Source organism: Emericellopsis cladophorae (genome assembly GCF_022114955.1).
Source record: "Emericellopsis cladophorae strain MUM 19.33 chromosome Unknown NODE_3_length_1261782_cov_116_963312, whole genome shotgun sequence".
Lineage (NCBI taxonomy): Eukaryota > Fungi > Ascomycota > Sordariomycetes > Hypocreales > Bionectriaceae > Emericellopsis > Emericellopsis cladophorae.
Window position 1 is genome coordinate 598,202 of NW_026250928.1, and position 15,015 is coordinate 613,216.

The following is a 15,015-nucleotide window of genomic DNA, read 5'->3' on the forward strand; positions in this document are numbered from 1 at the left end:
GTCTCGAACTTCAAAGCGACAGCGCTACGTCTGCCACAACACAACCTCGCCTGCCATCCCACCATGGCTCCGATCGACCGGTGCATGGCCTCCGTGGCCAAGTTGTCTTTGGCGCCGACGGTTCGACCATCGATATCCTCGACCATCCCCCGATTTCTGGCACCGTCACTCGTGCAGACCCGTCACGCGTCCGTCGTCAAAATCGGGCGCAAGAAGCAGGTGAAAAAGTCGAAACCGCTGTCAAAGGACTTCAAGAGGCACAAACTCGACAAGGCAGACTTTCCTCAATTCACGCTATGCGAGGCATTGAGGTACGTGGGCGAACCCTGGAGGCAGACAAGAAGTCATGGGTAACAGGAGTACTAATGGGTATGACAGGATCCTCCGCGCCTATGAGGTAGGCAAGCCTCCTGGCGCGGTCAAATACGAGATGCACATCCACCTCAAGACGGCCCGCAACGGTCCCGTCATCAAATCCTCGATCCGCCTCCCGAACCCGGTGCAGAGCGACTGGCAGATTGCCGTCATCTGCCCCGAGGGCAGCGACATTGCCAACGCCGCCGTCGCGGCCGGCGCCAAGCTCGTCGGCGAGGAGACTCTTTTCCAGGCGATCCGCGACGGCAACATTGCGTTCGACCGCCTCATCTGCCACGAGCTGAGCGAGAAGAAGCTGCAGAAGGCGCAGCTGGGCAAGATCCTGGGGCCCAAGGGGCTGATGCCCAGCGCCCGGATGAAGACCGTCGTCAAGGACGTTGCCAAGGCCATTCGCGACAGCGCCGGATCCTCGGACTACAGGGAGCGTGAGGGTGCTGTCCGGATGGCGATTGGCCAACTGGCACACTCGCCCGAGCAGCTCAAGGCCAATATTGAGGCGGTCATGAAGAAGCTCAGGGCGCAGTGCGCGGAGATCTCCGAGGAGAACCCCAAGGAGGTGCACGAGGTCATTCTGAGCACGACCAACGGGCCGGGCATCAGCTTGAACGGCAAGTTCAGGAACTTGACGGAGGAGATCACGCCGCAGCAGCTGTCCGGGCCCATGTAAAGCTAAGCTACTAACTTGGGAGGCTTCGCTCAGCTTGTATAATGTACCATTTCTGTCACAATAGCATCAAGCATTAGAAGAGGGGGTTGTCCTCTGTTGGGTATCATTGATTGTTTATGTCTGGGGAATTCCCCCCTTTACTTCTTTTGTAACACCTTGACGGCTTCGCCTGAGGCGTCAATCGTTCGGTATATTGCCAGATATTGCATCAACCGCCCATGGCCCTTGGTGCCTGCGGCCTTTCCCTCTTTTAATGCAGTTCCCAAGTCGAGCAGCAGGGTGTTGCGACACCTCTCCAGTCGCTCCTCTTGTTTCATGATGAAGGGTTGCTCTCGATCCATGCTATCCATTAGGGCTGAGATATGTTGGCATTCTCGCGCTGAGATGGACAGCTTCGTCGGCGAACTTCCCACCAAGCCATCCTCTGCTTCGTCGTCGTCGTCGTCTTCGCTGGTGTCGTCGTCGTCGTCGGCCCACCCAGACGCGCTGTCTCCCGCCGGAAGACTTGTCAACGCCAGCCTTTCTTCCAGCGACGACAGCCGATCAGACAGTTCCAGCATCTTCCGCCCCTGCTCCACTGCGCTCCTCACGTCACCAAGTTCGTTGCTCAGCTTGGCTGTCTCTTCGCGTTTGACCGTGACCTTGCCCCGCACATCTTCGACAGCTCTCCGGAATCCCATCAGCGCCATCTTGACATCCTCCACCTTATCATCGCCTCCTTTGAGCTCGGTGCCCAGTGACAGGAACGCGGTGTAGTTGGAGTTGACGAGCTCTAGAAGCTCTGCACTGATAGACGTGCTTCGCTCACGCAGGTCTCCACGAAGGTCTTCTAGCGTCTGATGACGATGCGGTAGCGCGGAAAGATACGCAGCGGGCTCGAAATCTGGTCGCAGAAAGTCGGATCGCGGGAGTGCTTCGGGAAACGGTAGCGGGATGTCAGTGTCGCCGTCCTCGTCCGAGGATGCTATGGAAGGAGCGGTAGACGTGTTGTTCGAGGGGGCTAGCTTGAAGGAAGCATTCCGCGAGGGTATTGGCGCGGCCAGGTTCGCCATCGTCAAGACAAGGTCGTGCGTGGATTCTTATGAAAAGGATTCGAGCTTTGGTTGCTGGTCCCTTGCATTGGCAGCGAGTTGCGGGCCCCTGCCATACGCTCCTTTACAGTGCTACCCCGGTACTAGCATATGAGTTTTCTGGCAGGGTCCCCCAGGACGAGGGCATTCGACAAGCATGAAACATGGACAATTGAAGCCGCGGTTCAAGATGATCCTCTAGCCAATCATTTTCTTCTGCAACATTTTGATCAGATCATTATGTGCGAGTGCGATATCGGACACGAAGTCTTAGGCCCGGTGGACAAGGCGTACCTGGCCATGGGCCACCAGCGCGAACGAGCGTCTCTAGTTTGTCTCAGAAGCTTTCTGCGCGGGGTAGATTCGTAGCAAAGGGCGTAATAAGATCATGGGTAATTAGAGCAGACATGGTATTCATTCACGATGTACGGATACGTAGTATCGATTGGTACATGTATTTGCCTTGCTCGCGTGTCACTCAGCAGTGTCATTATCATTGTCATGCGTTTCGCAAGTTTCACTTGATACTATCCATGGCTCACCTGGGAAACAGCAAGTATGACACAGCTGATTGATAAGGTTGTGGTGTGGAGGACGATACACCGCTTGCGCTTGGCTGGAGTTAGGGTTGGGAGGCCGAGATGCAGAATTTTTATCAATCACATCTTATCAATCTGATCAGACCCACATGGCGCATCACCCCTTCAAACTGCCAGGGGGGAAACAGGTGATCTCGGCTTAGGTCGGACTTCCCACCAAGCTCAGAAAAAGACGCACTGCCCCCAGAGCTAAAATAGCACTGTGACACTTCTTTCAGCGAGCCATTTTCACAATGTCTTTCCCGAGCTCTTCTAGGGCTCCTGGGGGTACAACGGGATGAGAACGTTAACGGTCGCGGGGCGCTGGTACTGGACAGTATCCAGCTCAAATCTGCTCAAAAACAGCATAGCAATAGTGCCACTCAACACCAGTGTAGGCTTGCAATCCGAGATGAACTTCATTCTGACATACTCATCAACTCGTTTGGACTTTTCATCGTTCGGTTTTGCCCTGTGTCCATGTGCTAGATCGCATCGTTTCGCTCTTGCTATTCCCAAGGTACCGCACAGTACCGGCTAGCCGGAGGATCCACGACTCACTCCGACCGCGGCCGCACAAACATCGAATCACGGCGTTGAAACCCCCACAATGGTGGCTCCGAGTTCTGGCCCAGCGGCCTTTTCCTCCTTGACACCTCCCCTCCACGACCGCGTAGCCATTTATCTCGATCGAACCGCCCGTCCCTCTGCCCCGTCTCAGTCGTCTTCTTTCTCCTCCTCTGCAGCTTCTTCGCCCGAGCTCAGCGACAGCGCCCCGCATCAATACCAGCCACCACAACATCACCACTACCAACACTATCCAGGACGAGACTCACACGAGTGGCATCGGCATCACCAGTCTCTGCCGGCGGCTCGCTCCCACGCACATCCGTTAGCAAGAACTCTACCATTGCCGCACAGCCTGACGCTACCGCCCATCGATGCGTTGACCATGTCGCAGGTCATCAGCCCTCATCCCGGTGTGGATGCCACGGCCCCTCGGGTGTCGATGACGTCCCGTGAATGGGTTATACCACCTCGGCCGAAGCCTGGTCGCAAGCCAGCAACAGATACGCCCCCAACCAAGCGCAAGGCTCAAAACCGCGCCGCCCAGCGAGCGTTTCGCGAGCGTCGTGCCGCCCGTGTCGGCGAGCTCGAGGAATTAATGCAGCAACAAAAGGAGGAACATGAAAAGGAGAATGACGAGGCCAAAGCAAAGATCAGGGAACTGGAAATGGAAGTGCAGTCCCACCGCTCGCGATGCGTGCTGCTTGAAACGATGCTGGAGAGGGAGCGTAAAGAGCGCATCCGCGCAGAAACCGAAGTCGAAGGCTTACGACGACGACCACAGCAGACCGACATGTACTTGACTACGCACTCGTCGCACCTCACCAGGCGTGGTTATCCCTCTCAACAACACACCAGTCGCCATGATAGCCTACCGCATATCGTTCCGAGTCTCGAGACCGATGATGTCTCGAACCCAGCTCTAACTTGCGGCAATTGCTCACCAGACTCATGTGCCTGCGTTACGGAAGCTTTGGCGACGGTGAGCAATGCCTTCTCCCAGGGTGAGCTGAAGCGACCCGTGTCGCCGTCGGGGAGCATTTCGAACGGCAAACGCCAGCGACCTGCTGTTGTTCCAGAGCATCAGGAGCTGCAGCAGCCCCCGTCCGGAGACTCTTCCTTCAAAGATGATTGTGGTTTTTGCAAGGACGGTACATACTGCGTCTGTGCTGACGCTGCCATGGCGACCCCGGTCATGACACCAACTGTCGACGTGCTTCCCCCCATTGTATCCCAAACCCAGACTCCTCCGCCATCTGAACCCGATTCGAGCATGGGCATGGCCATGGAGATCACCTCTGACGGAGCTGTCAAGCTGCCCCGCAGAGCCCCAGCGTCTCGTGCTGCGCCTACACGCAATAGCTCGCGTGGCTGTGGACCCAATGGTCCTGGTACATGCGCGCAGTGCCAGTCTGATCCCAAGTCTGGTCTTTTCTGCCGGCTCATGGCCTCCAAGCTTGGCAAAGAAGGTGGCGGTGATGGTGGCTGCTGCGGCGGTAAGGGCGCTAGCGGTGGCTGCTGCAAGTCAAAGGCTCCTGAACCCGAGAAGATTACCTTGCCCTCCCTTCCAAGCCTAGGTTTGACATGTGCAGAGGCATATCAAACCCTCTCGAGTCATCGAAACTTTGACAAAGCTGCGGACGATATTGGGTCGTGGCTACCGAAGCTGAGGGCGACGCCAGCTGGCGAATCACTTGGACCGAAGAGGATGATGCCAATGGAGGTTGAGGCTGCTAGCATCATGAGCGTGCTCAAGGACTTTGATGTGCGATTTGGAAGCGCATGCTGAGAAAAAAAAAAAGGGTGGCTTCCATGACTGGCATCCGGTTGATGTTTCATGAGACAGTTGGAACTGGGACAAATCGTCCGCTTTCTGGCAAGGCGTTGTGATATCGATTCATTTAGTTATTGTTACACTAGGGCAACGATATTATACATGCATGGTTCTAGCTTCAAAATTCTTTTGCTCAATTACGTTGTTTTCGTCTCAAGGATTGTTCCAATTGGACATTGTAGGGTATGGGCCTTTAATCGACGGCCACTAGGAAGCCTCGTTACATCCAAACAGCTGCGACTAATCAACAAAAGCAAACACCAACCAAGGCATGTGTAGATTCGATCATGCAGGGCACTTAAACACGAAGTACAGCCAACGGCACTATGCCAGGATTGTTCGGTGAAGACCGACTGGACGCAGAACAGGCGAGCGGTGAACGCTGGACAGGTATGGACTGTGGCCAACGACATCCAGCGTACCCAAGTTGCCACGAAGACAGCAAGGTGTTTCCTTGGATGTTGGCGGCTGCTGAGTTGGCATGCATAGGTGCATGTACCGTGAAGATGATACGTATGTATTGGGCGGTGGGCGGTGAGGGGGTCGCAATGTGCATGGGGCCATGGATGGGCAGGCTTCGAAGAGCTGCATTGCCAACTCAGTGCGTCTGCCACCCGGCGCGTTAATATTCAATGTTTGCGATTCCACGGCGGCTCCCAATCGTTTTGCTGAGCGCCCTGGACAGTTCATCCACTGCAGAAAGCACTGCAAGGCTAACCCGCCACCCTCTCTGATCGCATGCGCTGTCTATAATGCCGGGAACAGCCAGCATCACGCTGTACCTCAGCGGTCCAGTCGCTGGCAGTTTGAATACGTGGAACCAGTCACAGACTTTCCTCTGATAGTTTAAGGACTGTACCACAGTGCCACGAGCTGTGCTGGGCACGTACGCAGCCCTACTTTGACGGATACAGACGCCGCATCTGCAAGACACAGTTACGTACGCGCTAAATTGAGCGATTGCCAGCGCACATGGCGGCCCTGAACGAGGTGAAAGACAACATCATGGTATTGAACACAGGTCAGCAACAGTGCGAATGTCCGGCTCGGCTGAGGCCGCAGTCTGAGGGTGGTGCAGGTGGGAATGGTCGGAGGCAAGTTGCCAACGCATCACGCAGACGAAGCATGGACAAGGACTGGAGGGAAGAACGGCCAGCCAGCACAAGACCGGCTAGGTTTAGCGCATGAGGACCTACCCGGGAAGAGGCGCCTTCCCCCTTTGCTTCCCGCCTGCAGCTTCGAACCAGCCTGCCGCTAATCTTGTCCCATCGTCTTTCTCATGACCCCTACCCCACGCCCACGTCCCTCATATCTGCGATGCCTCGAGCTCAACCGTTGTCTCCTCTCTCCTTGCTCCATCGTATCCTTATTTTCCTTACTGTAATTTCCATTTCCGTAACGACGTAACGACGTAACGAGTCCGATCTAGCGCTTCATTTTGGTTGCGACTGTTGATACCCAAACCCCACGATCTCGCCCTCCAACGCGACGGCTGTCGAGCTCGCACGATTCACGTCCGGTAGTCGTGCCTTCGACAGACTACTACCCCGAGTCCGTTTCAAAAACAAACATCAAAACATAATACTAGCCAGCTGTCTCGCCATCGTCGGACATCCTGACTGTTACTCCTTGGTGTTCATGGGCACATGATGACCCCGATGAAACGATCTCTTTCTTCGCCGGTTCGAATAAACCCATCTTCTGAATGTACGCCCTGCTACATGTTGCACAACTTCGGCGCCGCTCTTTGCTGACAGTTCACCACCTCCACAGCCGTGTTACCTTCCCACGACCAGACCGAGGACCAGACTAGCACGAGGGCTCGGTCCCCTACACCGGCGTCGTCCCACAGCCCATCTCGCCCTAGGCGCCCGCGCTCACGTACGTTGACACCACCTGAAGATCCAGCACAAGCTCTACCTCTGCGGAACCGACAAGATGGCTGTCGACAAAGTCGACAGTCATCCGCCATGAGCACCTCAAGAAAGCCTGTTGTGGCCCAAGTAGCGCCACCGAAAGCAGCACACTCGCGACACAACTCGAATGATCGTATTGGTCGCCCAGTGACGCCGACCCAATCGAGTCACGAGAAGAAAACGTCCACCCATTATGCGAAATCTCTTTTACAGGATCTTTCGCAATATTCAAATCCCCACTTGACGCGTGACTCTGAAAATACCACGCTCGAGGAGCTCGCTCATATCGTCCGGCTTTCCAAGTATCAGGAGCGCAAGCGCGCGAACACCCGGACACGGCTCCAACGGAGTCTGATATCCACGGCTTTGAGTGCTAGACTAACTAGATGCGGTGATGTTGCCCATCGGAATCTGTTCGACACCTTCCGCAAGGACGAAAAGGACAATTTCACGACCTTGTACAACGCGATCCACGATGTGCGACGAAGCTGTGACGAGCTCAGGCGCTATGCCCTGGTCGAGCCTGACTTGGAATCCCTTTCATCTGCCGCTCTTGGATCTTCAGAGAGCCTGGAAACGTCCGCTAACTCTGCATCTGGTAACGCCGGCTTGTCACGCTCTGCCGTGCCATTTCTCCAGGAGGTTTCGGCCGATACCAAAACCGTATTCTTGGATTTTCTGAATAACATTCGAACAAACCCGGAATATCTGGCCACCCGATTGACGGCACTGTCAAGCTCCGAACTGCAGTCTCTGCTGAGCTACCACAAAGGGTTAGAACCCGTCGAATCTGTCTTGCCTTACCATGGCCGCTCTGGAGGCCGATCACATGCAGCGACAACCGCGAGGCCCAGTAGCAATGTCGATGTCGAGCGTCTACTTGCTTTTCAGCGACACGATCCGCTGTCCATTCTGATTCACACTTGCTTTGCAAACTCGGCTGGTCCAGACAGTCTTGAGGATCAGAGGCGCACGGATATCTGGGCAACCGCCTTGGCAAGGCTCATATCGGAACCGAAATCAACTGGGGAGCAATTCCTGGTGTCCGTGCTGAATATCTGGACCACCATGCGGGACTGGTCCGGTAAATCCAACATGGAGTTCTACCTGATGAAAATCCTCAAAGATGGCGCGTTTCTTCTCGAACGGGCAGAGGATCAGCACGGTACACGCTTTAACCTTGCTGACTGGGATCAGTCTGATCAGGTCGCCGCCAACGACTTTTACGACGCAGCAGTCCACGATTTGTTTGAACTTGTTGATGACGAAGATGCTACAGGGATTCCGGAAGGACTGCTAGAGCTTGGCAATGCTATCTTGAGCAAGCTCGAAAACAAGTACGTTGAGAATTCTTCTCGATGGCTGGTCTGGAGATGTCTGTTTTTCGTCTTCCTACTCGGTGTCATAAGTTATCCCGAGGCCTACGGCATGCTCTCTGAGCACCACATCACCCCATATGCCAGGGAGAAGATTCTCAAAAAGGTTGCCATGAAAGCACACGAATACGTTTCCATCCTATGGACGGGTAAACCATCTGCTACTTGCGCTCCGATCGATATTCCCGTGCGGATCAAGGCCCATGTCGACAGCATCATGTCCAGGTTCCGAGGTGCGCGGTCCAAGGCTCCCACAACCAAACTCTTGCCAGCTCGTTCGATCACATCACTGCGAGAAACTGCAGAGGTCCATCCTTACTTGATCATCAGCCCCGCCGACATGGAAACCCTGGTGAACGCCCTCTTCCCCGAAAGGAAGCCTATGTCAGGAGCAAGCAGCTTCCGATCTGGCCCAGCGTCGGTTTCTGGTATGTCTGCCATTTCGCAACCCATTTCAATGGCGCATAGCAGACACAACACCGAGACTGCGTCGATCATTAGCACCAGTGCTGGGTCTGATGTCACCGCTTCGGGAGAGGGTTTCTTTGCTGATCCAACGGTCACTATGGCGGCCCAGAGGTACTCACCCCCTGTCATGGATACCGAAACACTGCGACGCCAAGGGAAATATGAAGAGGACGGGTACCGCCTGCGTCTGGGTTTGCATGAGTTAAAGACGGCCCTGGGCGCAGAAGCAACTCGCGGAACCTGCCACCCTTGTGCAGAGAGATGGATGGTACTATTCGTCTCCTCAGACGGCAAAAGTCTCTCAACTCACATGACCTATGATCCCGATGATGAGCACGACCAGGATGAAGTTTCTTCTACGACCGATACGGACGACGATGACGACGTAGCAGATGGCCCTCACATGGACAAGGACTACCATCAGCTTCGGGACTCCATACTCAAACTGGTACAGGACTATGAGATACCCAGGAATCTTGAGCCCGAAACTGGACCTTTGAGCAACCGAGCATCAGGCCTTAAGAAATACAAGTCCAAAAATAGAATCATCACCCCGGAAAGGACCATGGCCAGCCGTAATCCTTACAGGAACCAAGTCAATGCCGATATTGAATCCTCACCTGAAGGTGTGTCGACGAATCCAGCGCGTGGCCCTGAAAGGATGGAACCCCCCGAGGCTGTGCTCATCACCATGCTCAAGTCAGCGTCAGCTCAATCCAAGTCTCAAGCTGACTTCGTGGCGTCACACATGTACTGGAAAACGCTGAAGCAGCTCGAACGCCTGGACGCGAGCTCTTCGCTCAGACAGAACGGATTCACTGCTCTGATTAACATCTTCTCGCGCGGCCCAAGAGACTCTATTCGCCGATCGGCCGCTGCTATCGAAGAATATGACGCATGGTTGATCTGGCTCAAGCAGAGTCAGGAGAGGCACGAGGGACATATAGATCGCATGATGCGCCGTGTGCGGGCGATTCGCGACAAGATGTGGTTCGTAGCTGATGTGCGGAACAGCCGAGAGTACACTCATAGCAGGGACATCTGCCAAGCGCTTAGGACCATGGCGCAACCTCGGCGCTGGAGCTCGATCCAACGGACCAAAACAAACGCGCCTCGAGGTACAGCTAATTCGTATCTCATCCAGACAGAATCTCAGATCATGGACCTCCTGGCAGCCTCAGATGACCAAGGTGGCCCCAACAAGTTGAGCGACGACCAGTCAGACCTGGTGTTGAAATGGCTGCGACAATTCGGCATCGAAAATTTTTGCAGAGGCGAAGAACGTATTCACCGCTTCTGTTGCGAGGTTGACAAATGCGTGAAGAAGTTGGTTGGCGAAACCCTTCGGGATGCACCGGTGCTATGGTCGAGCGAGCTGTACAGGAGAGACAAGGCCGCATTCGAACGGATGAAGGCCCGCGAGCGCGATCAGCACGCATGGGGAGGTGACGATTCCTCAAGCATCATGAGCGACGGACCTCAGCGATTTAGTTCCTCGAGCCGGCCAGGCTCATTGCATCGTGATCCTAGGGCACAGTCATCCCATGGCGGAAGCCAACATTCGCTGGATGCACGGTTCGGCATGCCAAGATCGAGTGCACCACTCTCGGAGATTCTAGACGGGCACGACTATTTCGATAAACATTCACCTCACAATACAATCGACACAGCAAGCACATTCTGGACTCCATTCCAGCCTGCCATGTCCCCTGGCTCAGGAAATTCGAGGGCATATTCACCAACGACGAGCTTGACCAATCTTTCGACCACTTTCTCTGGGTCCAACCCGTACGGCAATGTCCCATCTAGTTCGAGCATGTCAATGGGAAGACCAGGTACCTCTGCGTCTTCAAATGAAACGCTCCATCAGCAGCGCGTGGACGATGAGAAAACCCGTTTCCTCACAGAGCTTCGACAGACATTAACCAGTCTGCTTCTATCCGACCTTGGGAGTCTCGTCATCTCCAGGGGATCCGAGACTGACGCTTGGTTCTCCAAGTTTGGACAATCCTGTCTTGATCGAAAAGAGGCACTGGACAGGCGTGCACGCCAAAAGTCGGACAAGGAAAAGGAAAGGGACAAGGAGAAGGAGAGAGACAGAGAGAAGGAGGCTGCGCAGCCTCGAAGCACAGCTCGACCGAGGGCACTGGAGAAAAAGAAGAGTTTTGGCAACCTGCGAGGGGTAGGCGATCAGATATCAGAGCGAGGTTCAGACATCACCGAAGTGGCGGTACCTCTTGCGACGCATTACAAAGAGCACGCTCGATCGAACGACAAGGTTGATCGGGACAGTTACAAATTCCCGTTCAAGAAGGCCTACCAACGCCTGCTGAACACTTTCAGCGTTCATCCAAATCCACACGCAAAGCTCAATGCATTGAATGAGTTGGAGAACTTGATCTCGGCATCTCTCTCCGCAAAGAAGTCCAAGAGGTCTCGGTGGAATCGATCTGATGCAGGCTCCAGTGCGACGGATGAATTCGGGGTACGTTCCCAAGGTTCGCAGGCCAGCATACCTCCCAGCGGACGAGAAGGGGCACCCCCGGGCCCTGGCGTTTCGGACGTCATCGTCAACGAGTTGCTCGCGCTGTTTCGCGATGCCTCCATCCGTCCAGCTTCCCTGTTCCGCGATTTGCAGCTGATTGCTGCATTTGTGCCTCCTTCAATCATTGATCAGCCAGAGAAAGGCACCGCATTTTGGAACATGGGCATGGCCGCGCTGAAGCTGAAAGGGGAGGTGTGCCGTACAATGATGAGCATGGCAGACGACATTGTTGCGGCACACGTTGTTGCTCGCAAGGCTGTTGAAGCTTCTTCAGATGAACCACACTCGGCAACCAGCACGCCACCTCCACCCTCCACGTCATATTCACTCGAAGACGCTGGCAAGATGTGGGCTATCACTGCCAAGGAGGGCTACTCGACGGCGCAACGAGAGTTGGCCTTATTCTATCTGGCCAACCCGGAAGCGGTTGAGCGTACCACCCAGCCGTTGTCTAAGCCCCGGGAGGTCTTCAAGCCCGCAGTGATGGAGAAATATGGACGCAACGAGAAGGGTAGGCCCATGGCTGGAGTGCCTGGCGCTGGCATCGCGGGCTCCCAAGGCTCAGCGGGCCGTCTCGGTGGTTCGATGGGCAGTGCCTTTGAGAAGTATGGAACCGAAGAGGCTGATCCCCGCAACGATCCGGGGTTAATGTGTGTTGCCGTTCACTGGATGGAGGCAGCGGAGCAAGGCGGCGACGAACCTGCCAAGAATTTCTTGCGAGAGAATGAGTTTGTGGGCTTCAAGTGATGAGCGTGCTTGGAAAGCTGGCACATTGCGAGCGTTACATTATTATAGATTGTTCTTCTTTCACTGTTCGGATGATCTTGAGACTGAGGCGCTGCGTATCACTGGCACTATACCCATTGGCTTGGCCTTTCCCCAGCCAAAACATGTTTTCAGAGACCTTAACAATACGAAGTCACACGGACTAATAATCGCGTCACCAGTTGAATCTATGTTCTGCATGAATAAACTTACTAGGCCGTCACATGTTGTCATGCGCTCTGCCAAAGCTCAATTGAACTCTGTGCGTCTATTTGTGATATGCATATAGTGAACACGCCGGCCGCGCTTCAACACCGTACTCACTAGACAAAGTCACCTACGCTAGTGGGCAGATTCTAGCTATGTATGGTTTAGTCATGAATGACTACACGCCAATGCAAGGGTGCGAATCATCCGACGGCCCTGGGCGGCTCTTGGGCCCTTTTCCCGCTCCCAAGCTGCAATTTTCACTCAACATTGGCACAACTCCTGACAGGGTTACCGCCTAGCCAAAACACACCATTGTATGGGTCCACGACTCCACACAGCACTGTTGCCTGCAGCCTAGCCCCTTGACTCTTGAGACATAATATGTTGTGTAACGCGACTGGAGGTCATTGAGCTGGCAGAGCTATAAATTGTCAAGTCCCTGCTTACGACTTCAACTCACTTTCTCTGAAAAAGCCTGAATTACTCAAGCCAGTCACTTTACACAATGGACAGCCTCACGAGCCAGACGGCATGCCCAATCAAGGCAATACCCGTGGAGATACTGCTGACCATAACCCAATATCTTACAACGCCAGAGCTATGCTCTCTTCGCCTGAGCTGCAAGGTCATTGAAGATAGCATCTGGAATTCCTTCACTGAAGAGTTCTTCTCGAGCAAGCAATTCATGCTCAGTCCGTTCAGCCTCCACGCCCTCATCCGCATCTCTCAAAGCAGACTCGCAGACAAGATCCGATGCCTCCAGATTGGCACGGATCAGATCCTGCCGTTGGAACCTAACCGTGCCGACATGACTTCAGCCAGCCTCGACCGCTACCTTCAGGTCAACAATCTCTATGCTGCGCAGGTCATGCTGCTCCGCACCGGCAAACAAGTAAAGCTTCTGGCGCAAGCAATGCGCAACCTGCCCAACCTTGTCAAGGTGGTTGTCCGCGACTTCAACTCGGCCAATAAGAGACGGCGGTGTTCGGTCAATACCTCAATACGGAGAAGCTATGGCGCCACTACCTCTGAGATGGCAGGCGCCGAAGTCTCCATTGGAGCCTGGTCAATCTGGGCCAATACAGACAACTTCACCGCCACCGTGTTCTACAGTGTCTTGTCCGCTTTGGGGGAGGCCGAGGTGAGTGTCAAGGCGATTGAACACTTGTCCAAGGGCAAAAGCATGAACGACGACAGCTTCGCTCTAGACCTCACTATCTCGCCAGAGATTCTCCCAGTTCTTCGGGGATTTCAAATGTTTCATGTCTCCCTCACCTTACGAGGGGACACCGCTCCACTCTGGGCAAGCTCCGATCCAACGGATCCGAACATCAAGCAAGATAACTTTTATCACTACCGCCACTTCATGGCGTTTCTCCAACATATGCCGAACCTGCGAAGTCTACGCATCAATGTACACAACGGAGATTCGGCCGAGGCCTCAAGTCTCTTGAAGTGGCTGTCGTTGCCGATCTTGGCCAAAGATCCCCATGCCAATCTGAACAGTCTTCCCCCTGGGCTTCCTAGCCCTGTCAACCTTGAGAAGCTCGAGGCCCTTAGTCTGGGTTTTATCACCGCGGAGCCTAAATCTCTGTTCTCGGTCATCGCTAAATTCGCCCCTCGGCTCCGCAAATTGGAACTCTGGAAAGTGTCCCTGCCGTTGCTACCTCGTCCGCCTACCCCGTCACCTGGCGACCCCAAGACTTCTGCATGGGAACCTTTCATTAAACGGCTGATAACCATTCCACACCTGCATTTGGAGGAAATCATGATTGGCTGTATGCAGGAGCGCGGCGGCTTCTTAATCCGGCTCTCGCGGAGGCCAGTTCTATTCACGGACAAGCAGGCCGCGAAACACTACAAGGGAACCGATTGGAAGACTTTTGTTGAGAAAAACGTCATTCCCTTGATAGGCCCTTCGTTGTTCCAAGACGACGCCTCCGACAACAACTCCAGCGACTCAGATGGTATGATAGACTTCCCTGCATTCCACTTTGCAAGATTGAATGCTAATAGGCAACAGAAAGTATGGATGAAGAGGCTCATGAGGATAGCGAGGAGGAGGACCTGGAAGATGACGAATAACAACGTCTCCCAGCAAGGCGTTCAAGGTGTTGCCGTTTCATTTTTCCTTGGATCGCCCTTAGCTAGGTATCAATTTGGCTCACGGATCATCTTCCTTGTAATTATTGCGATTGCTCAGGCCCAATACAGCTTGTTTACTGCGTCAATACAAGACATTCAACAAAAATTTATATAAAAAGGCAGAACTTTCTATTGACCCGTATGTCTAGAGACTCAATTTACTGATGCTTAACATAGATTCGGGCACCTATAAAGTATCCGGTGCAGTGCACTTACTTACCAACCGGTGATGTGGTCAATAGTCCATGACTTACTGTGGTGCAGTATACGGATACATCTCCGTACTGTCAAGGTCTCAAGGACTCGAGGGCCGCGATCGGCGGTCCCACGCTAGTACACACTGGCAACATGGGTCTGAAGTGCGCTGCTCACTGAAGAATCGAGTGGAGTCAACGTCTGATGCTACTCTCGGAGACTGGAGGCTGTTGCCTGCTCCCAGTACTCCGTAAAAAGCTCCAAGGGGGAAAAAAGTCATGTGAATCCGTGTCATTGACGTGTT

At 54.2% G+C, this 15,015-nt stretch overlaps 5 protein-coding genes across 5 annotated transcripts; 4 read left to right on the top strand and 1 right to left on the bottom strand.

Annotated features, from left to right (window-relative positions):
• Nucleotides 1-63: 63 nt before the first annotated feature.
• On the top strand, nt 64-1,042 carry J7T54_007971 (50S ribosomal protein L1-like protein; the record flags this gene model as incomplete). The annotated part of the gene is made up of 2 exons (XM_051502553.1): nt 64-311; nt 379-1,042. 2 exons carry the CDS (start codon nt 64-66, stop codon nt 1,040-1,042), a joined length of 912 nt encoding a protein of 303 aa, XP_051365733.1.
• A 137-nt stretch (nt 1,043-1,179) lies between these two features.
• Nucleotides 1,180-2,094, bottom strand: J7T54_007972 (Conserved oligomeric Golgi complex subunit-like protein; the record flags this gene model as incomplete). The annotated part of the gene is made up of 1 exon (XM_051502554.1): nt 1,180-2,094. One exon carries the CDS (start codon nt 2,092-2,094, stop codon nt 1,180-1,182), a length of 915 nt encoding a protein of 304 aa, XP_051365734.1.
• A 1,206-nt stretch (nt 2,095-3,300) lies between these two features.
• Nucleotides 3,301-5,046, top strand: J7T54_007973 (transcription factor-like protein; the record flags this gene model as incomplete). The annotated part of the gene is made up of 1 exon (XM_051502555.1): nt 3,301-5,046. The coding sequence occupies one exon, from the start codon at nt 3,301-3,303 to the stop codon at nt 5,044-5,046; it is 1,746 nt and encodes a 581-aa protein (XP_051365735.1).
• A 2,015-nt stretch (nt 5,047-7,061) lies between these two features.
• Nucleotides 7,062-12,143, top strand: J7T54_007974 (uncharacterized protein; the record flags this gene model as incomplete). Its single annotated transcript, XM_051502556.1, has 1 exon — nt 7,062-12,143. The coding sequence occupies one exon, from the start codon at nt 7,062-7,064 to the stop codon at nt 12,141-12,143; it is 5,082 nt and encodes a 1,693-aa protein (XP_051365736.1).
• Nucleotides 12,144-12,876: 733 nt separating this feature from the next.
• J7T54_007975 (uncharacterized protein) lies at nt 12,877-14,456 on the top strand (the record flags this gene model as incomplete). The annotated part of the gene is made up of 2 exons (XM_051502557.1): nt 12,877-14,338; nt 14,395-14,456. 2 exons carry the CDS (start codon nt 12,877-12,879, stop codon nt 14,454-14,456), a joined length of 1,524 nt encoding a protein of 507 aa, XP_051365737.1.
• Nucleotides 14,457-15,015: the final 559 nt, after the last annotated feature.